A 21,678-nucleotide genomic window follows, 5' to 3' on the forward strand; every position below is an offset into this window, starting at 1 on the left:
GTGCACTGGCAGCTTAAAGTGATGTTGCAGGGTGCGCAGGGTGGCAGCGTCCGTGTGGGACTTGCGGAAATGTGCGCAGAGCCGGCGCGCCTTTACGAGCAGGTCTGACAAGCGTGGGTAGCTTTTCAGAAAGCGCTGAACCACCAAATTAAAGACGTGGGCCAGGCATGGCACGTGCGTGAGGCTGCCGAGCTGCAGAGCCGCCACCAGGTTACGGCCGTTGTCACACACGACCATGCCCGGTTGGAGGCTCAGCGGCGCAAGCCAGCGGTCGGTCTGCTGTGTCAGACCCTGCAGCAGTTCGTGGGCCGTGTGCCTCTTATCGCCTAAGCTGAGTAGTTTCAGCACGGCCTGCTGACGCTTGCCCACCGCTGTGCTGCCACACCGCGCGACACCGACTGCTGGCGACATGCTGCTGCTAACACATCTTGATTGTGAGACAGAGGAGGAGGAGGAGGAGGAGGGTGCTTTAGTGGAGGAAGCATACACCTCCGCAGATACCAGCACCGAGCTGGGGCCCGCAATTCTGGGGGTGGGTAGGACGTGAGCGGTCCCAGGCTCTGACTCTGTCCCAGCCTCCACTAAATTCACCCAATGTGCCGTCAGGGAGATGTAGTGGCCCTGCCCGCCTGTGCTTGTCCACGTGTCCGTAGTTAAGTGGACCGTGGCAGTAACCGCGTTGGTGAGGGCGCGCACAATGTTGCGGGAGACGTGGTCGTGCAGGGCTGGGACGGCACATCGGGAAAAGTAGTGGCGACTGGGAACTGAGTAGCGCGGGGCCGCCGCCTCCATGATACTTTTGAAGGACTCCGTTTCCACAACCCTATACGGCAGCATCTCAAGGCTGATGAATTTTGCGATGCGGACGGTTAACGTTTGAGCGTGCGGGTGCATGGCGGCGTACTTGCGCTTGCGCTCGAACACTTGCGCAAGCGACGGCTGAACGGTGCGCTGAACTACACTGCTGGATGGGGCCGAGGACAGCGGAGATGAGGGTGTGGGTGCAGGCCATGAGGCGGTAGTGCCTGTGTCCTGAGAGGGGGGTTGCATCTCAGTGGCAGGTTGGGGCACAGGGGGAGAGGCAGGGGTGCAAACCGGAGGCGGTGAACGGCCTTTGTCCCACCTTGCGGGGTGCTTGGCCATCATATGTCTGCGCATGGTGGTGGTGGTGAGGCTGTTGGTGTTGGCTCCCCGGCTGAGCTTTGCGCGACAAAGGTTGCACACCACTGTTCGTCGGTCGTCAGGCGTCTCTGTGAAAAACTGCCAGACCTTAGAGCACCTCGGCCTCCGCAGGGTGGCATGGCGCGAGGGGGCGCTTTGGGAAACACTTGGTGGATTATTCGGTCTGGCCCTGCCTCTACCCCTGGCCACTGCACTGCCTCTTGCAACCTGCCCTGCTGATGCCCTTGACTCCCCCTCTGAAGACCTGTCCTCCTGAGTAAGCGTTGCACACCAGGTGGGGTCAGTCACCTCATCGTCCTGCTGCTCTTCCTCCGAATCCTCTGTGCGCTGCTCCCTGGGACTTACTGCCCTTACTACTACCTCACTGCAAGACAACTGTGTCTGATCGTCATCGTCCTCCTCACCCACAGAAAGTTGTTGAGACAGTTGGCGGAAGTCCCCAGCCTCTTCCCCCGGACCCCGGGAACTTTCGAATGGTTGGGCATCAGTGACGATAAACTCCTCTGGTGGGAGAGGAACCGCTGCTGCCCAATCTAAGCAGGGGCCCGAGAACAGTTCCTGGGAGTGCTCCCGCTCCTGAGCAGGTGTTATTGTAGTGGAGTGAGGAGGCTGGGAGGAAGGAGGAGCAGCAGACAGAGGATTCGGATTGGCAGCAGTGGACGGCGCAGACCTGCGGGTAGACGATAGGTTGCTCGAAGCACTTTCTGCCATCCAGGACAGGACCTGCTCACACTGCTCATTTTCTAATAACCGTCTCCCGCGTGGACCCATTAATTGGGCGATGAATGTGGGGACGCCAGAAACGTGCCTCTCTCTTAATCGCGCAGCAGTCGGCTGCGACACACTTGGATCAGGAGCTTGGCCTGTGCCCACACCCTGACTTGGCCCTCCGCGTCCTCGGCCGCGTCCACGTCCTCTAGGCCTACCCCTACCCCTCAGCATGCTGTATTACCAGTGATTTGATTTCACAGGCAGGAAATAAATTGGCGCAAGACTGCAGGCCAAATATAATTTTTGCCCTTTTTGGAAAACGAAAGGCCCCACTGCCTCTAGTGAATGAATTATCTAAGTTTAATAACTGTGCTGTGTCCCTGCTTATGTGTCACAGAACGTGAGGGTAGCAGAGTTATTATAACTCTGGCAGAGCAGGTATTTTTTTTCCCAATTAAGGAAAGCAAATGGCGAAGCCAGCAGTAAAGCGTAGCTGGGTGCGTATGATTTAGCACTGTTCTTCACGCAGCTCACACGTCTCCACCGCCCGTAAGGACGGACAGAGGCTGGACAAATAGATTTGTTTTCAGTTTTTTCCCACCAAAAGGCAGCACTGCGTATATTCTATGAACATGAGAAGTTTAATAACTGTGCTGTGTCCCTGCTTATGTGTCACAGAACGTGAGGGTAGCAGAGTTATTATAACTCTGGCAGAGCAGGTATTTTTTTTCCCAATTAAGGAAAGCAAATGGCGAAGCCAGCAGTAAAGCGTAGCTGGGTGCGTATGATTTAGCACTGTTCTTCACGCAGCTCACACGTCTCCACCGCCCGTAAGGACGGACAGAGGCTGGACAAATAGATTTGTTTTCAGTTTTTTCCCACCAAAAGGCAGCACTGCGTATATTCTATGAACATGAGAAGTTTAATAACTGTGCTGTGTCCCTGCTTATGTGTCACAGAACGTGAGGGTAGCAGAGTTATTATAACTCTGGCAGAGCAGGTATTTTTTTTCCCAATTAAGGAAAGCAAATGGCGAAGCCAGCAGTAAAGCGTAGCTGGGTGCGTATGATTTAGCACTGTTCTTCACGCAGCTCACACGTCTCCACCGCCCGTAAGGACGGACAGAGGCTGGACAAATAGATTTGTTTTCAGTTTTTTCCCACCAAAAGGCAGCACTGCGTATATTCTATGAACATGAGAAGTTTAATAACTGTGCTGTGTCCCTGCTTATGTGTCACAGAACGTGAGGGTAGCAGAGTTATTATAACTCTGGCAGAGCAGGTATTTTTTTTCCCAATTAAGGAAAGCAAATGGCGAAGCCAGCAGTAAAGCGTAGCTGGGTGCGTATGATTTAGCACTGTTCTTCACGCAGCTCACACGTCTCCACCGCCCGTAAGGACGGACAGAGGCTGGACAAATAGATTTGTTTTCAGTTTTTTCCCACCAAAAGGCAGCACTGCGTATATTCTATGAACATGAGAAGTTTAATAACTGTGCTGTGTCCCTGCTTATGTGTCACAGAACGTGAGGGTAGCAGAGTTATTATAACTCTGGCAGAGCAGGTATTTTTTTTCCCAATTAAGGAAAGCAAATGGCGAAGCCAGCAGTAAAGCGTAGCTGGGTGCGTATGATTTAGCACTGTTCTTCACGCAGCTCACACGTCTCCACCGCCCGTAAGGACGGACAGAGGCTGGACAAATAGATTTGTTTTCAGTTTTTTCCCACCAAAAGGCAGCACTGCGTATATTCTATGAACATGAGAAGTTTAATAACTGTGCTGTGTCCCTGCTTATGTGTCACAGAACGTGAGGGTAGCAGAGTTATTATAACTGTGGCAGAGCAGGTATTTTTTTTCCCAATTAAGGAAAGCAAATGGCGAAGCCAGCAGTAAAGCGTAGCTGGGTGCGTATGATTTAGCACTGTTCTTCACGCAGCTCACACGTCTCCACCGCCCGTAAGGACGGACAGAGGCTGGACAAATAGATTTGTTTTCAGTTTTTTCCCACCAAAAGGCAGCACTGCGTATATTCTATGAACATGAGAAGTTTAATAACTGTGCTGTGTCCCTGCTTATGTGTCACAGAACGTGAGGGTAGCAGAGTTATTATAACTCTGGCAGAGCAGGTATTTTTTTTCCCAATTAAGGAAAGCAAATGGCGAAGCCAGCAGTAAAGCGTAGCTGGGTGCGTATGATTTAGCAATGTTTTTCACGCAGCTCACACGTCTCCACCGCCCGTAAGGACGGACAGAGGCTGGACAAATAGATTTGTTTTCAGTTTTTTCCCACCAAAAGGCAGCACTGCGTATATTCTATGAATAATAACTGTGTTGTGGCCCTGCCTATACAATTCTTTCCCTGCAGTATCAATGGAGGGTGGAATGCTCTGCAGAGGCGATTTTGAGAAGCCCACAAAAAATGCAGCACAGCTAACAGCAGCCTGGACAGTACTGCACACTGATAAATATGGCCCTAGAAAGGACCGTTGAGGTTCTTGAAGGCTACACTCACTCCTAACACTCTCCCTGCCTATGCAGCACTTCTGTCCCTAATGCCAGGTGCAACGGTCTGCAGAGGCGATTTTGAGAAAAAAAAAATCCCACTGCTAACAGCAGCCAACACACAGCTATCAGTGGCCCTAATAAGGACCTTTGGGGGGTCTTGAAGCCTACACTAACTACCAATTCTTTCCCTACAGCAGCTCCGGTATAAACAGCACTGTCCCTCATCTAACTCACACGGCATCTGAGGCGAGCCGCGGGAGGGGCCGACTTTTATATTAGGCGAACACCTGATCTCGCCAGCCACTCACAGCAGGGGGGTGGTATAGGGCTTAAACGTTGCAGGGGGAAGTTGTAATGCCTTCCCTGTCTTTCAATTGGCCAGAAAAGCGCGCTAACGTCTCAGGGAAGGAAGTGAAAGTAACCCGAACACCGCATGGTGTTCGTTACGAATAACGAACATCCCGAACACCCTAATATTCGCACGAATATCAAGCTCGGACGAACGCGTTCGCTCATCTCTAATGAGCACCATACAAGATAATTGCAGATATGCAACTACGTATCTGGGCATACCGCTGGATACATCTGGAGAACAGATTTGCACACTCTCCAAATATGCACCCCTCATAACCACCCAGCGCAGCTTTTGACCAATCCAGTAGCCCTGCATCTCCCCAAAGTTTTCTTCCCTTGGGGTTATTTCAGAAATGACCTTACTTAGGGCCCGTTTACATCAAACGATTATTGTATGAATGAGCGAATGGCGTCAGAGTTCACGTCTTTGCTCGTGCAGTCTTTTTATACAGGCAGACACATCGTTGCTCATTCAAACCAGAAAGCACTCGGTCATTCAAATTTGCTGTATAAGTGAATGAGAAGGACTGAATGATGGCTATTTCAACTGAATGATAAGTGAACGAGCCAACCATGATTTATAATGCTAGCATAAACTGAACGGCGAATGAAAAGTGAATGATTATCTTTGTTGCTCAGTGGTTGGCGCGTGTTTACACTGAACGATTCATTCACTTTCGCTCGTTGGAATGATAATTCACTCTCCTCTACTGGGCCACGGCTGGAGCTTTGCTAGCCATGAAAACTCAGCAGCACCGATATGACCCACTTGACAGGCAGCATAGAAAATACTACACTTTACATAGACTGCTGAGCTTCCAGTTCACTGGCCAATGTCTACGGTACTACTCATGTTTATCCCAGCTGCCTTCTTCGGTACAACCACTGGGGGCAGATTTGACCTCTAGACCGGAAGCCAAAGACGCCGCTCCACTACTGCAAGCATGTAATATGAATATGAATGTCACTCTGATGAATGTGAACCAAGTCAGCAGATCTGGAAGATAATTATAACATTCCACGGTACTAATACCTGCATATATGTGTGATCCAAGAGAGGTTAGTCACGCCGGCTACCTACCTTTCCAAGCCTATATTAGCAGGTGGAGATTGCTCTTCACGCTGTCACTCTACATTGTCCAATTTCCTATTATTGATTTTCATTCCAAAGTAATGAAACAAATAACAAGAAAACGATCTGCTGATGTAATCACCCCGGCAGCCAACATTTGGTATACTGATGCTCCTAGTTCGGGGTTCGTTGACATCTGGCCGGAGCCATCACTGGGACATTTGTAGACAGGAAAACTTCCCTTGTTGCCTACAGCAAACCAAAATCGGTGCGACTTTCATTTTCCTAGAGTAGTTTAGGGGTGCATTCATACGGGCGAGTGCAGAGGCGTAACTTGAAGCTCCTGGGCCCCAAAGCGAAACCTGTAACAGGGCCCCCAACTATAATGCTTTATTCATAGTACTGGGCTCCCTATATGGAGAAGAGAGGCCTTATGGGCCCCCTAAGGCTCTTGGGCCCGGGTGCGACCGCATCCCCTGCACCCTCTATAGTTACGCCCCGAGTGCGATATCGGTCCGAGAAACTCAAACCGGTATGGCGCTAACAATCCTGCGATTTCAGCTGCCTTTTTCTTGACTACCGAGTCATCACATCTTTGCAACATATGATTTTCAAGTGTAACTCAGGTTGGAGAGCACACCGCCATGCCGTGTATGTGCTGTCCGATGTGTTGAACATCGCACATTGACACGTGCTGTTCTCACCCGAAAATCGGCTAAGAATAGGATATGCGGCGTTCCTTTTTAACTCGGGGTATTCGTTCGAGTAAAAAAAAGCCCATGTGAATACACCCATTCAAATATGTGCATGTAGCCTCGTAGAGAAATTTACTGAAAAATTACACAAAGTGTGAAGGATGGAATTTGAATGAAAGTCCACAAGAATGAATATTGTAAATTGTCACACAGATGCACTTAAAGGAGTTTTTAGAGAGAAAAAAAAGAGAAAATTTGTACAGCCATTTAATGGGCTAAAGTAAAAAAAAAAAAGTGCTTGCAGGGTAGATGCCCTCTTATTCAGGAGTCCTGGTCCTCGCCGTTCTGCATCAGTCACGTGCTATGAATGATGGGAGTAGTCTATAGAGGATGTTATGATAGGTGGACAGTATATGGAGGTTGTAATGCCTGGGGGGAGTATATGGGGCTGTCATGACTAGGGGAGGATATGGGGCTGCAATGATGACTGGCGGGGGGGGGGGGGAATATGGGGCTGTGATGACTGGGGGAATAATATGGGGCTGCGATGACTGGGGAGAAGAATATGGGGCTGTGATGACTGGGGAGAAGAATATGGGGCTGTGATGACTGGGGGAAGAATATGGGGCTGTGATGACTGGCAGAAGAATATGGGGCTGTGATGACTGGCAGAAGAATATGGGGCTGTGATGACTGGGGGAACGATGTGGGGCTGTGATGACTGGGGGAAGAATATGGGGCTGTGATGACTGGGGGAAGAATATGGGGCTGTGATGACTGGGGGAAGAATATGGGGCTGTGATGACTGGGGGAAGAATATGGGGCTGTGATGACTGGGGGAAGAATATGGAGCTGTGATGACTGGCAGAAGAATATGGGGCTGTGATGACTGGCAAAAGAATATGGGGCTGTGATGACTGGGGGAAGAAAATGGGACTGTGATGACTGGGGGAAGAAAATGGGACTGTGATGACTGAGGGGAGAATATGGGACTGTGATGACTGGGGGGGGGGGGGGGGAATAGGGCTGTGTTGACTGTGGGGAGGATATCGGGTTGTAACATAGTAACATAACATAGTATGTTAGGCTAAATAAAGACAATGTCCATCTAGTTCAGCCTGTTTCCACCCTCCCCTCTAATGCAACTGCATGAACAGCCAATCCTTGCTAAGTACTGATTATCAGAATTGTCCCATTCAATTCTCTTAATCAGTATACAGTATATTAAGGAATTGCTGTACATGCTTTATGTAAGAACATGTGTCTCAGTATTTTAGCTTTTTTAACAAACAATAAAGAAAACTGAGATTGAAAAATAAATCGAGATTTAAAAATTTGGCCACATCACTCAGCCTTACATCAGTCTCTGTAATCAGTTGAGCTGGATGTGTAACGGCCCCAAAGAACTTACTGTAGCAGGTATGGCCTAGTTTTGTCACGGTGACGCCAACACTCCAACTGGACCCTTGGGATGGTATGCTGAAGAAATAACAGTCGAGCCGAGTCGGGTCCAGCAATAGTTTAGAAATCTGGGAGTGTACAGATTTACTAACTTTGATATTTGAAATACAAATTGAATTCACAGTTCTCCGTAAAAGTATTTGCAACAGGTACACGAAAATGCAGCACTAAGCAGGCAATTGAGCACAATGCGAAATACAGTGATATTCATTTGATTAAAACCTGACTTCAACGCTCTCTCCTTTCCTTTTTCTGTGGATTTATTCTTAAGACAATTTCCCCACTAGCTGCTTTAAATGAAGGATTGATTTAGTTTTTAGTGAAGTATATATGAAGCAGAAGGACAAGTGGCTGGAAGGCTAATCCTGGCTTTGAATTCACCGGGTAGCTATGACTCACTGTTTGTAGAAGGCCAACCTCAGAAAGGTTCTTCTCTCCTCCTCCTGTGAGGTGCCAAGGGAACGGGTTTACACCACGCTCTATCTTGGAAGAAGACGTAATGCACTGCTGGCTTGCTCTCTTACACGTCCCTCCTCCTCTCCGACACGACTGACTGCAACCCCTCCTCACTCACACCTGAGTCTGCCTAAATGCTTACTGTCACTCCCTTTTATCTCCTCTGTTTCTTTCCCGCACTTTCTGGACTCATCTTACTCTTGCATAGGGACTTGTGTTGTGGCTTTCCTGCCCTTGGACTCGGCACCAGTGAAATTGAATCTGACTATCATCCAATGCGACTGCAGCTCACATCAGAGTTAAGCTCTAGGCTTAGTGTAGAGAAGGGGAGAAACAGATCTCTCCTCCAGATGGCACCTTCTATATCCATGGACGGCATATAGGCAGGTGAAACAGGACAAGTGTCAGTATGAGTGTTCTATAGAACCCGCTGAGCCACTACAGATGTATTCATCTGTAGCGGTGATACTTTCGGACTGGGTTCACTTAGGCGTAGACTTGAAACTCTCTTTCCTCAAGTTCCTTTCTACTTGGTGTACTGGCCTCTACTACACTCTAGGTGGTATCTATGGCAAGATGGACACTGCTCTCTGTTCACCAACTAATGCTAATCAGTGGTGTATGCCGCCATATCTCCAGTTACCTCACAGTGATGTTGTGTCACTTTGTACTACTTACAGTTACCCTACTTATTACGCTCTTACCTGCACCACAAGAGGCACAGCACACTGTATAGATTGTCACCTTGGAGCACATAGGCAGTGTGACCTGGCATCTATGCCCCTACATGCCCCCTGCTACCATATTTCCCCCCAAATAAGACACTGTCTTATATTAATTTTTGCCCCAAGGCACAGGGTCTTATTTTGGGGCAATGAGCTCAATGAGCCAATCACAACCATTCAGTCATGTCATTCACTAAAAGGCTGTGAATGATCGAGCGCCGGCTCTGATTGGCCGGCACTCGATCCAATCACAGGACTTACTTGCTGGAGGTGGGTTAATCAAAGCCCCATCACCAGAAGGAGAGTTATGTGTCATTTCAGAGGACACGGCAGCCTGTCGTAGTCCCGGGGACCCGCGCAAGAGATTCAGACGCTGCCAGTTAGTTGAGTATTGATGTTTTTTATTTTTTCTTCAATTTGCTAGGGCTTATTTTCAGGGGAGGGCTTATATTTCAAGCACCCCTCCCAAAAATAGAGGTAGGGCTTATTTCCAGGGAAACACGGTATAATGGCATTCCTTTAGCAGGTCCAGCTGTACTCCACATACCAACCCCCTACAAGTTGCATGCTTTACACATATTAAATGGTTTTATCTGTAAGACCACATCTCTGCATGTAATAAAGTATTATTTTACATTATATACTGTAAATGTACAGTGGATATAAAAAGTCTACACACCCCTGTTAAAATGCAATGTTTTTGTCATGTAAAAAAAAATATGACAAAAATGAATCATTTGAGATTTATTTCCACCTTCAAGGTGACCCGTTAAATGTACAAATCTATTAAAAAACAAACTGATAGCTTTTAGCGTGGAAAAACACCTAAAATAATGTGGTTGCATAAATATGTACATCCTAAAACTAATTCTTTGTGGATGTATCCATTGACTTTATGATAGCATTCAGTCCTTTGGGGTAGGTGTCTATCAGCATGGCACATCTTGACTTGGCAATCTTTGCCCACTCTTCCTTGCAGAAACGCTCCAAATTTACAAGAATGCAAGGGCATTTCATGTGTGGCGTCCTCTTCAGGTCAACCCACAGAGTTTTAATTGGATTCAGATCTGGGTTCTGGCTGGGCCATTCCAGAATTTTGATCTTCTTCCGGTGAAGCCATTCTGTTGTTGATTTGGAGGTCTGCTTTGGGTTGTTGTTGTGCTGAAAGGTGAAATTCCTCTTCGTCTTTTTAGCAGAGGCCTGACGATTTGGTGCCAAAACGATCTGATTTTTGGAACTGTTTATAATTCCCTCGATGTTGACTAAAGCTCCAGTTCCAGCAGCTGAAAAACAGCCCAAAGCATAATGCTGCCTTCACCATCTTAACTGTGAGCATGGTGGTCTTTTGGTGATGCGCAGTGTTTGCTTTGGCCAAACATATCTTGGAATTATGGTCAAAAAGTTCAACCTTGGTCTCCTCAGACCCTAACAGGTTCTCCCACTTACTTCTGGCAAACTTGGTGGTTTTAGGAAAACATAGCTGGGCTTAGATGTTTTTTTTGTTAGAAAAGACTCTTAAGATTGTCTTACCCCCCCAGACATATGAAGAATACGGGAGCTGGTTGTCACATTCACTACACAACCAGTACTTGCAGAAACTCCTGCAGCGTCTTTAATGTTGCTGTCGGCCTCTTGGCAGCCCCCCGAACCAATTTTCTTCTGGTCTTTTTATCAATTTCTGAGGGACGTCCAGTTCTTGGTAATGTCACTGTTCTGTCAGATTTAATCCACTTCTTGATGACGTCTTCACTGTGTCCCATGGTAAATGTAATGTCTTGAAAATGCCTTGTTCCCCTTCTCCTGACTGATACCTTCCAACAATCAGACCCCTTTGGTGTGTTATGAACTCTTTATGGACCATGGTTTTTGCTGAAAAAAGGCAACTAAATAAATGTCAGGAAAATGCTACTAGAAGAGCTGAACTTTATATGGGGGAAATCAGAATCATTGTAAATAACGGCAGCTGTATACTGTCTGCTACTTAATGGTGACTTACATTCGCTCTATCGAGCAACTATCCGCATGATAGTTGTAACGAGAAAGAGCAACTTCACTCATTGACAAATAAAAATAATGGACCGATAGAAATGTCAGATTGCTGCCAAACTTGGCCTGCAATTATGTCTCGGGCAGATATATGGATGAGTAGACTCTGGGTCTTGCCCCTAGAGGCAGTAAAAAGTGCTTCCCCCGTTGCCCTATAAAAAGGCCCTCAGAGGCTACTTTTGAGTAGTGAACCTCTTCTTGAGAGATCGTTGACCATAGACATTTTGCCCAGTTAACAGACTTTGAGAGGGGCGCATCATTGGAACGAGAGAAGCAGGATGGTCGCTTTGCGCTCCATCTAGGCCTTCTGACCAAGCTGTTAGGAGGTGCTGGGAGCAGTGGTTACGTAAGGGCATGCACACACGGTGAACAGGCTCTGGACGGCCCAGATGGACCACCAGTAAAGAGGACCGCTTGACCCACTGACAAGAGCGAGCAGATCCAAGAGTTTCGTTGTCCACCATCCAGACACAAAACCCTATCTCTGCCCAGGCCATTACCAGGCACTTAGCAGAAGGAAATTTGGTGCCATGGCACCCATTATGTGTTCTGCCATTAACACCCCAACACCCGTTGCCCTCGTTTGCAGTGATGTCGTTATTGAGAAACCTGGACTGCTACGGGAAGGAACCGTATTGTTTTTAGCAACGATTCCAGATTCTGTTTAGAAGCATACAACAGTTGTGTTACATGATGGAGACCTCGGGGTGAGCGCCTCAATCCTGCCTTTGCTGTGGAGATGTACACTGCCCCCTGCTGGTGTGATGGTCTGGGGGCCATCGCATAAAACAGTCGGTCACCCCTAGTAGTGGTATGAGGGACAATGACAGCTCAGCGATATGTTCAGGACATCCTGCAGCCACATGTGTTCCCCTCATGGCGGCTTCCAAGAGGCAGCAGGATAATGCTCGGCCGCAGACACAAGGGGGTCACAGGGATGTCCCCACAACATTGTCACACTTCTGTGGCTGCCTGGTCACCAGATTTATTGCCAATAGAACATGTATGGAACCATCTGGGACGCCAACTTCACCAGTCTTTACTACAGCCTCCATGCCCACCTGTATCACATCTTGTATCCAAGCTAGAGGCGGTACAACAGGGTACTAGAGCCTCCATGCCCGCCTGTATCACATCTTGTATCCAAGCTAGAGGTGGTACAGAGTACTAGAGCCTCCATGCCCGTATCACATCTTGTATCCAAGCTAGAGGCGATACAACAGGGTACTAGAGCCTTCATGCCCGCCTGTATCACATCTTGTATCCAAGCTAGAGGCAGTACAACAGGATACTAGAGCCTCCATGTCTGCCCGTATCACATCTTGTATCCAAGCTAGAGGCAGTACAACAGGGTACTAGAGCCTCCATGTCCCCCGTATCACATCTTGTATCCAAGCTAGAGGCAGTACAACAGGGTACTAGAGCCTCCATGCCCACCGGTATCACATCTTGTATCCAAGCTAGAGGCGGTACAACAGGGTACTAGAGCCTCCATGCCACCCGTATCACATCTAGTATCCAAGCTAGAGGCGGTACAACAGGGTACTAGAGCTTCCATGCCCACCGGTATCACATCTTGTATCCAAGCTAGAGGCGGTACAACAGGGTACTAGAGCCTCCATGCCCGCCTGTGTCTCATCATGTACCCGCTGGCGATCACGATATGGCCATCGCCTGTGTGTAATTAGCCTCAGTGACTGAGAGGGACTGAACGAGAAGTGTTTAAACTGAACGATGTGAACGAGCCGATGATTTTTATGCCTGCACAATATGAACAGCGAGCGATTCCCGTCGGCCGGCGTTCAGACTGAACGATTGGCTTCAATTTCGCTCGTTTGATTTATAATCGTTCTGCCTAAAAAGCACCTTCAGAAATATTACAACTAGCTGGGGCCGTGGGGCCATCAGGCCTCTGCCTCCTGCGGGGGTCCGTCCTCAGCAGTCCCTGGAGTCCCACTATTGTCACCCCCCCCCCCCAACAACTAGATAATCCCGTCAGGTTACTGAGGCGCCTCTGCTGCTCGTCTTCCAGCCGTTACTAACTGCGTCACCGCTCGCCTCCACCAATCACATCGCAGCTCCCAGTCTCCAAGCTCTCCCATTGGCGGAGGGATGGGCGGGGCTTGTGGAGGCTCGCGGAGATCCGATGTAAGCAGTCGCTGGCCCGGAGGTTGCAGTCACTGCTCGGCACAGACGTTGGGCTGAAGTCCCGGGCGGCTCTAGTCTTTCTCCTTGGGGTGTGGAACCAGCTTGGGGGCCGCCATGCTGCCGGAGTATGGAAGCTGATCAAGATGTGTCGCTCAGAGAGCAGCTGTTTCACGAGTGGGTCCGAGAATGCATCGTAAGTGCGGGCTGCGAAGTGTTAAACGGCGGCGGGGAGGGGATTGCGTTAACCCTTTAGTTCCTGGGGCGTGAGAGTCAGGAAAGGGGGGGGTGCAACAACTTGTGGCGGTGCATGCTGGGACTTGTAGTTCTCCACTTATTAAGCTGATTCCTGGAGTTTTGCCCCTGATGTGTAGTTGTTGGCAGCGCCTGCTGAGGGTCCTGTGCCAGGAAGGGGGGTGCAGAATTGAGGGGTGGAGGGTGAATAGGTCCAGATCCCCCTCTAGAGATGCATCGGCTGATGTGCCTCTATTCGCGGCTTTCACGGTCGCGTCCCATTGGATTGCGCCGTTGCACAAGTTAATAGCGCGTTGAATTCAATGCATTGTTGACATGAGCGTTTTTTTTTTTGCTCTACACGAGATTGAAAAAGCGCTTCGTGTTCTATTATTGGGCGATTCCTCGAAAGTATTCGCCCGTTATTTCCTATAGGATCTTTAAGAAAAAAAAAAAAAAAAATCGTACTCGTTCGCCGTGCGTTTTGCATGCGAGTGCAATGCGGTTTTTACTATTGGAAGCACTTGCGCCGTTTTTTTGGAAAATTGCGTAGGTGTGAGGCGATGTGTTGGGTGTTTTTAAAAGCAGGAACGCATGGCGCCCGCGTCCAGAATCGCAATTTTTACACGCATGATATAAGCCTGAGTTTCTCGGCCCAATATTGCGCTCGCCGCATGGGAATGCACCCTAAGACCGCCTCCACATGAGCATTAGCGCGATTGCACACCCTTTAGCACAACTTTTTTTTTGCGCTATGAACGAGGCATGTTCTCTTTCACGCGTCAATCAAGTGCAGCGATTGAAATGAATTAATTAGCTAATTAACCCCAGATGTTTTTTTTTTTTTTTCCTCCAGCAGAACTACGCCGTGTTTTACGGGTCTCTTCGTGTTTTGCGCTGGCATTGGCGCCCCCCATTGACTTCGCTGGCGACCTTTAATACGCAATAAACCGGATCACGCTGCGCTTCGTGGTGTTTTTTTTTTTTTGCACAGCTGAAATTTGCAGGAAAAACACGTAAATGTGAATTGACCCCTCGATCCTCGGCGTATTGCTTTTGTAAATTTTGCGTACACCAATCCGCCCGTGTGAAGGAGCCGTGAATCGCACGATCTTCTGCAGTAATGGATTTTCCGCTGATAGCCCGGTCTTACGGGGAATTATCTCTCGCACGTTGCTAAATACTCAGATGACGGCGACCGCTCCCAACGATGGGTTACTGTTCGCTGTCCGCGGATGGTATTATGGCGCACCGGTACCTGAAGCCGTGAGCGGCTCTGGACGTCTCCATCCGCGCGGCAGGAACAGACAGACAGACAGACAGACATATAAGAAGGCTGATGGGAGGATGTTATCCCTATTAGGGTCTCTCATCCGGGAAGGCGGCCGTACAGCGAGCCGGATCACACAGACGACCTCCGGCGCGGGCGATCATACTGGCGGGAGCGGGAAATGTGATATTTACTATAAAACTGATGATATGAAAACATTTAAAGGGAACCCATCAGCAGGCGTCCCTGTAGGACCGCGGTCCGGGATCCGGTGTAGGAGGAGGGAAGGGGAATCCTCTGGCCAGACGGATCCGACTAATGATGGCGCCGAACGCCACCCGGTGACTCTAATGGGGTTGGTTCAGTTTCCTTTCAGCTGTCCGCATATCCCTGGAAGAACCATTTGGCTACTGGGATTCCCCGAACGGAGCAGGAAAGCGGAATCCCCAGCGCAAATGTGAAACCACCCTAAATCCCCTATAGTGCTGTGCAGCATGGCTTGTGCCACTTCGCCTACACCCGTGTGAAGCCATCCGTAATGTTGTGCGTACCCTGAATGCGAATGCGCCGTCTCAAGTCACAGAGGGGCGGTGCCACTATCCCTCGCGGGTCATCAAAGAAATCCGCCTTCTAGTACTCCTCGCCGCTGGCCACATCTCACAGCATGCGCAAAGTGAAGCAAGCTGTATGCAACTTAAAGGGGTTTTCCGTGGAGCCCAAACATTGAGGGGGGGGGGGGGGGCGTTGGTGCTTACTTACTACTACTGTCTAAAAGTTAGACAGTGCAAACTTTGAGACCAGACAGTCTTAAACTGCGCCGAATCTTTCAGTGAATACCGGTGCACTGCGTATGCGCCGGAAGACGTGGCCAGAGGGCCGCCTGGTGAGATATCAGTGCGGACACTAGGACAGGGAGGCGGTGAGCAGAAGGAGAGACCTGTGGTTCAGTGACGCGCTCTTTGGCAGGGATGCTGCACCACCTCTTTGACTCGAGACTTTGCATACAGGTCGCGCAGATTTCCGATTTTTCTGCTGACTCCCATTACATGTACAAGTGTCGCCCGTTCACCCTGTGTCCACATGCTTCTCCTGTCACCCCGATGACTCCGCCAGCTGTTTACCCGTTGGCACGTTCGCCAGCATTCCTTGTGCTGCCGGTTATGACGTGTGACGGGTCGGCTCTCCTGTTTATGTCAGTGCCGCTGACTACAGATGGGTCAGGCTGCGGGCCGCATTGGGGAATGTAGGGGAAGTAAAGAAGAGACCGGGAACTTCTTGTTACAGAGTGAAGCTTCCCTGTAGTATAATTAATGGTATGCAGAGATATTCCGGGGAGCGATGATTACTCACTAGAATAACCCCCTTTGTCCCAGGATAGGCGCCACATATGGAGTCTTCCCTGCTGATTACATTGGCCCATATGCAGGGGCGAGAAGGATTTTATTTTATTTTTTTTTTTTTTATTGTTAAGTGGGTCATGGAACTGGAACAGATGGGCCTGAAGTACATAGTCTTTTATTTTAGCTTTTTTTTTTTACTCATTTCTAAGGCCTTTGTCACCTGACGCAGCGTTTGCAGATTTTTAATTTTTTTTTTGTCCTTTTGGGAGTAAAACTACAAACTAAAGACTATGTAAATTGATGCTAGTTAATTAAAGGAGTAATCCGGATGATATGCAAAAAATTAATTAATTTTTTTTTTTTTTTTTTAAGCTAGATCCAAATCTGTGAAAACAAAAATAATGCTCCTTACCTGTCCTCGGCCCCTGCAATCCAGCGCCGTGGTCCTTCCAGTCTTTGTTCGGCTACCACCTGACCGCTGCACTCCGGTGCCGTTCTCCTGGCATCATGGCTCCCAGCATCTGATGCCAGCTTATAAGGATTAAACACAGGATCCACCATTCACTATAGGTGGTGATCGTAGTTTATCCCCTCCCTGCACAATGACCTCTACAGAGGTCACAGGACACTCCCCTAGAACTCAGTAGGTCTCTTCCTGTCCATTATCTCTATGGCCCATGAGGCTGCTGTAGAGCATCTCCAAATGTGAAGTCCTTCCGCCCATAGTCATAAAAAACAGACTGCGAAAACAAAAAAAAAATCTTTCACTACCTGGTTTTAATAAGTTAAAAACTTATTAAAACTCCGATCTATTCTTCCTTTGGGCTTGTCTACTAGCAGTGTGCCATCTTGCACCAATCGCCAACCCAGCTGTGATCTGTCACCAAGGAGTACTTTGACATCTCCGGTATAATAGAACTCTATGGGATTGGTTATAGCATAGTAGCAGGGCACAACGTCTTCTCTGTGAGGGCTCGCTGCCGGTATACTTGGTTATACTGCACACGGACGGACGATGTCACGGAGCGCCGGCAGCTGGGAATGTTCCACAGATGTCACGCAGCCTCATACCTCTGGGACGGCGTCTGCTCGCAGCGTCTAGTCTTCACTTTGTCTATTCGTAGTGCTAGAATATAACATAATAGGAGTTTCGTCTGCTTCTCTACTCATCTTGGTGACCAGTTTTTGGGTAGACCCATGTACCCTCTCTTCAATGTAAATACACTGTCAAAAAAATCCCGCCCCTAGGAGGAGTCATTTTGCTGCAAAACCCGGCATGCAGTTCCATCTCAGGCAGATAGGCAAATGATTAGAGTTGTCGGATTATTAGATGAACTGTCTTGTCACCTGAGGCCCTAAATTGGTTCCACCATTGACCTATAAAAAGGGGAGTAATGGGGTTACAACAAAGGCTTTTAACGAGGCCTCTGCTAACCAATAACAATTAACCTGTCTGACACCAAAATGATCCTTAGGTATATTTCAAATTTTGTCTTTTTAGTATCCTCTCCATTACGGTATAGGGGAGGTCTAAAAACCTACATCCACACCGTGACGCACGGGTCTCACGCCCCACCTGAGTTTATCTATTTATCCAATCGCCTACCGTGATTCCCCTTCAACAAGTGAACGCTGTGATTGGATCTAGCGCCAGCCAATTACAGCCGACACTCGATGAACCAATCACATCGCAAGATTTAATAGGAAAAGTCAAAGAATCGCATTGCATCTGCGTGAAAATCACATCTACACATGCAATGGGATTATGTTTGTGCTGCCATAGGATATAGTTGTCATGGGTGATTCTGAAGCCGTATTGGGATCTGATGCAGCGATTCAAGACTACTTCTGGGAATAAGCACTTGGAAAGCAATGTGTGATATCGTGCGTGAATATCGCCCATGCTGAAAATGTGTCAGACGGAGCACCCTGCGGATTTAACCCTACAGAATGTGTTCGCCGTGAGAGGATGGGGTTAGTTAGTACCCCGCTCCACATTGTTATAGAATTTTGATGTGAATTCTGCTGGTGACATTCTGCAACAACCCTACGGCGTGTGACCGCGCCCTTACAGCCTCAATAATTGGCGTGAGCTAAAAACGTAAATTCTTTTTTGCCTGACTGCTTGTTGAATGAACCACATTCATCCCTCGCCGCAATACAATTCAGGTCATACATGGTTTCTTCTAATCGCTCACAAACCAGCCTTTTGTGTACTGTACATGCGTTACTTTGTGTTTTAGATACTAAATTGCTGACAAATTTATCACTGCATGCAATACCCAAGTACTGCAGTACTAAGTTGAGTATACCATGTTTCCCTGAAAATAACACACTGTCTCTTATATAAACTTGTGCCCCAGAAGGTCCCTCCCGCTGCTCTGCAGAGCTTCAGCGCAGTCCTTGGCCATTCACACAAGATCACTTTCTGGTTATGGGATTCATAAATCCTGCCTCCATGAAACTATGGGTGTGATTGGTTCTTCAAGCGCTGCATTGATTGGCTGATCCATGGCGCTCGAAGAACCAATCACAGCCATCGTGTTGTGAAGGCGGGATCTATGAATTGGCTGAGCCACGACTCAGCCAATTCATAAATCCTGCCTCCACGATGCAATGGCTATGATTGGTTGAGCAGCGCTCAATGAACGAATGTGATGGCAGTGATTGGCTAAGCAGTGCTTGACGAACCAAACACAGCCATCATGTCATGGAGGTGGAATTTATGAATTGGCCGAGCCTGCACGAAGCCATAGCTGTGATTGGTTCTTCGAGTGCTCTTCACTGCCAATCACAGCCCTCGCATTGGTTCATCAAACACTGCTTAGCCAATCACAGACATTAGCCAAGACTACGGGAACTGTGCCGGAGAGAAGCGGGAGGGACATGGACAGAGTCTGCTAGGAAGTATGTTCCTATTTATTTAATTTTGTAATGTAATGTAACTAGGGCTTATTTTCAGGGTAGGTCTTATTTTGGGGGAAACACAATAGCTGTCAGTAATTATAAGCTCAATTATATAGGAGTAGGTAATAAGTCTTGTCTCCTAAGTGCTGAATGTACATTGGCCTGTTTATCTGGGTGGGTGCAGTATTGTTAATGGGGTTGAACTTTTACCCACGAGCATCAGCTTATTATTATCTATTGGTGAACTCTGTCTAATGATTTTCAAAGAAATCCTGCATGCCGGTCGTGGTGATCTGTCCCCTCAACCTTTGAAACGTGGATGCTGTGTGATAAGGACATCAAGATTCTCTATCTCGGGCCTCTGTGGCCTGGTAGCAATGATGGCTACATCTGCATTCTGCCTAAATGTGGCTTTAATTACTTTGTTACTAATTTGTATCTAGGTACCTACAGTGGGTCCCGAAAGTCTGCAGACACTTTCATGAATTTTTTTTTTTTTACATTTATTAATTTATTTTTTTGTGGTCTTGTGAAAATGTAAAAATAAAAATTTTCCAGCTTTCCCCACCATTCTGCACTCCATACCCCATAATGACAAAGTGAGAACAGAATGTCAAAAATCTTAATACATTTTTTTTAAAAATTTAAAAACTTAACATTTTACATCGTCATAAGTATTCAAATCTTTCATACGACGCTGGAAATTTATCCCCGGGGGCCTCTTATTTCTCTTGATCATCTTTTGAGATGTGTCTGCGCCTTAATTGGAGTCACCTGTGGAAAATTGGGTTCATTGGACATCATTTTAAGACACCCCCCTGTCTATATAAGGTCTCACTGCTCACAATGCTTATCGGAGCCAAAACCAAGCCATGAGGAGGATAGAACTGCCTGTAGAGCTCAGAGACTGGATTGTGTGGAGGCGCAGATCTGGTGAAGGCAACAAAAACATTCAGCTGAAAGTTCCCAAGAACCCAGCGGCCTCCATAATTATTAAACGGAAGAAGTTTGGAACAACCGGAACTCTTCCTGGAGCTGCCGACCCACCAAACAAAATAATTGGGGGACGAGGGTCTTGGTAAGAAACGTGACCAAGAACCCAGTGGTCACTCTGGCTGAGCTCCAAAGATACGGTATGCAGATGGGAGAAACTTCCATTCTGCGTACAATTGGACTGTGACGCTGCTGGTAGGTCACTTAATACTACAGCAATAAGCAATATACCGTGTGTCCCCGAAAATAAGACCGTGTCTTATATTAATTTTTGTTCAAAAAGGTTTAACTTTTTTACATGTATAGCTGCCTGGACACTATTTAAATTGACTTTTTTTTAAATTAACAGTTAGCAGGGCTTAATTTTGGAGTAGGGCTTATATTTCGAGCATCCTCAAAAAGCCTGAAAAATCATTTTGCATCCTCAAAAATTCTGGAAAATCATGCTATGTCTTATTTTCAGGGAAACAGGGTAGTAGTAAATCTATGCAGCCGAAGCTCAGCCAGGATACTGGAAACGGCCCTGAGATTTCCGTCCATGTTGATATAATGACATTGTGTAGCTTCTTCAGATTTGTAAGCTGTTCTTGCTGCAACTTCCTACATACGAAATTCATTGACAGTCTTGAGCTTGCTTAAGGTGATAAGCGCTCTGTGACGTGTCAGAGTAACCAGTAGGTCATACCCAAGTACTGCAGTACTTGGGTATTGCATGCAGTGATAAATCTGTCAGCATTTTTTTTTTTTTGTTAAGCCGTATAGAACTGTTCTCTTTGCTGCGGGTACCCAACCTAATGATTGCTACGCATGACAATCTCCGATCCGGCAGCGGGATACAGATACTATATTTTCAGTAGTGTTTCGTACCGGCACTCGGCAGATGCGGAGGAGTCGAGGTTTTGTCTATACAGACTGTTCTGATATTGGCTCTTATCCAGTGTGATGAAGTCAGAATATTTTATAACTTTATGCGCTTGAGTTAAACTATAATATATACACTACCGTTCAAAAGTTTGGGGTCACCCAAACAATTTTGTGTTTTCCATGAAAAGTCACACTTATTCACCACCATGCGTTGTGAAATGAATAGAAAATAGAGTCAAGACATTGACAAGGTTAGAAATAATGATTTGTATTTGAAATAACATTGTTTTTACATCAAACTTTGCTTTCGTCAAAGAATCCTCCTTTTGCAGCAATTACAGCATTGCACACCTTTGACATTCTAGCTGTTAATTTGTTGAGGTAAGCTTGTGAAATTGCACCCCACGCTTCTAGAAGCATCTCCCACAAGTTGGATTGGTTGGATGGGCACTTCTGGCGTACCATACGGTCAAGCTGCTCCCACAACAGCTCAATGGGGTTCAGATCTGGTGACTGCGCTGGCCACTCCATTACCGATAGAATACCAGCTGCCTGCTTCTGCTGTAAATAGTTCTTGCACAATTTGGAGGTGTGTTTAGGGTCATTGTCCTGTTGTAGGATGAAATTGGTTCCAATCAAGCGCTGTCCACTGGGTATGGCATGGCGTTGCAAAATGGAGTGATAGCCTTCCTTATTCAGAATCCCTTTTACCCTGTACAAA

At 47.6% G+C, this 21,678-nt stretch overlaps 1 protein-coding gene across 1 annotated transcript in view; it reads left to right on the top strand.

Annotated features, from left to right (window-relative positions):
* The first annotated feature begins 13,344 nt into the window (after nt 1-13,344).
* The window catches only part of LMBR1L (limb development membrane protein 1 like), a 52,233-nt gene continuing 43,899 nt past the window's right edge, over nt 13,345-21,678 (top strand). Inside the window, exon 1 of the mRNA XM_066585651.1 lies at nt 13,345-13,545. Within this exon, the coding sequence (XP_066441748.1) occupies nt 13,480-13,545 (66 nt within the window). The 5' untranslated portion in view covers nt 13,345-13,479. The remainder of the gene's footprint in view (nt 13,546-21,678) is intronic.

Source organism: Eleutherodactylus coqui, chromosome 1 (assembly GCF_035609145.1).
Source record: "Eleutherodactylus coqui strain aEleCoq1 chromosome 1, aEleCoq1.hap1, whole genome shotgun sequence".
NCBI classification, from domain to species: domain Eukaryota; kingdom Metazoa; phylum Chordata; class Amphibia; order Anura; family Eleutherodactylidae; genus Eleutherodactylus; species Eleutherodactylus coqui.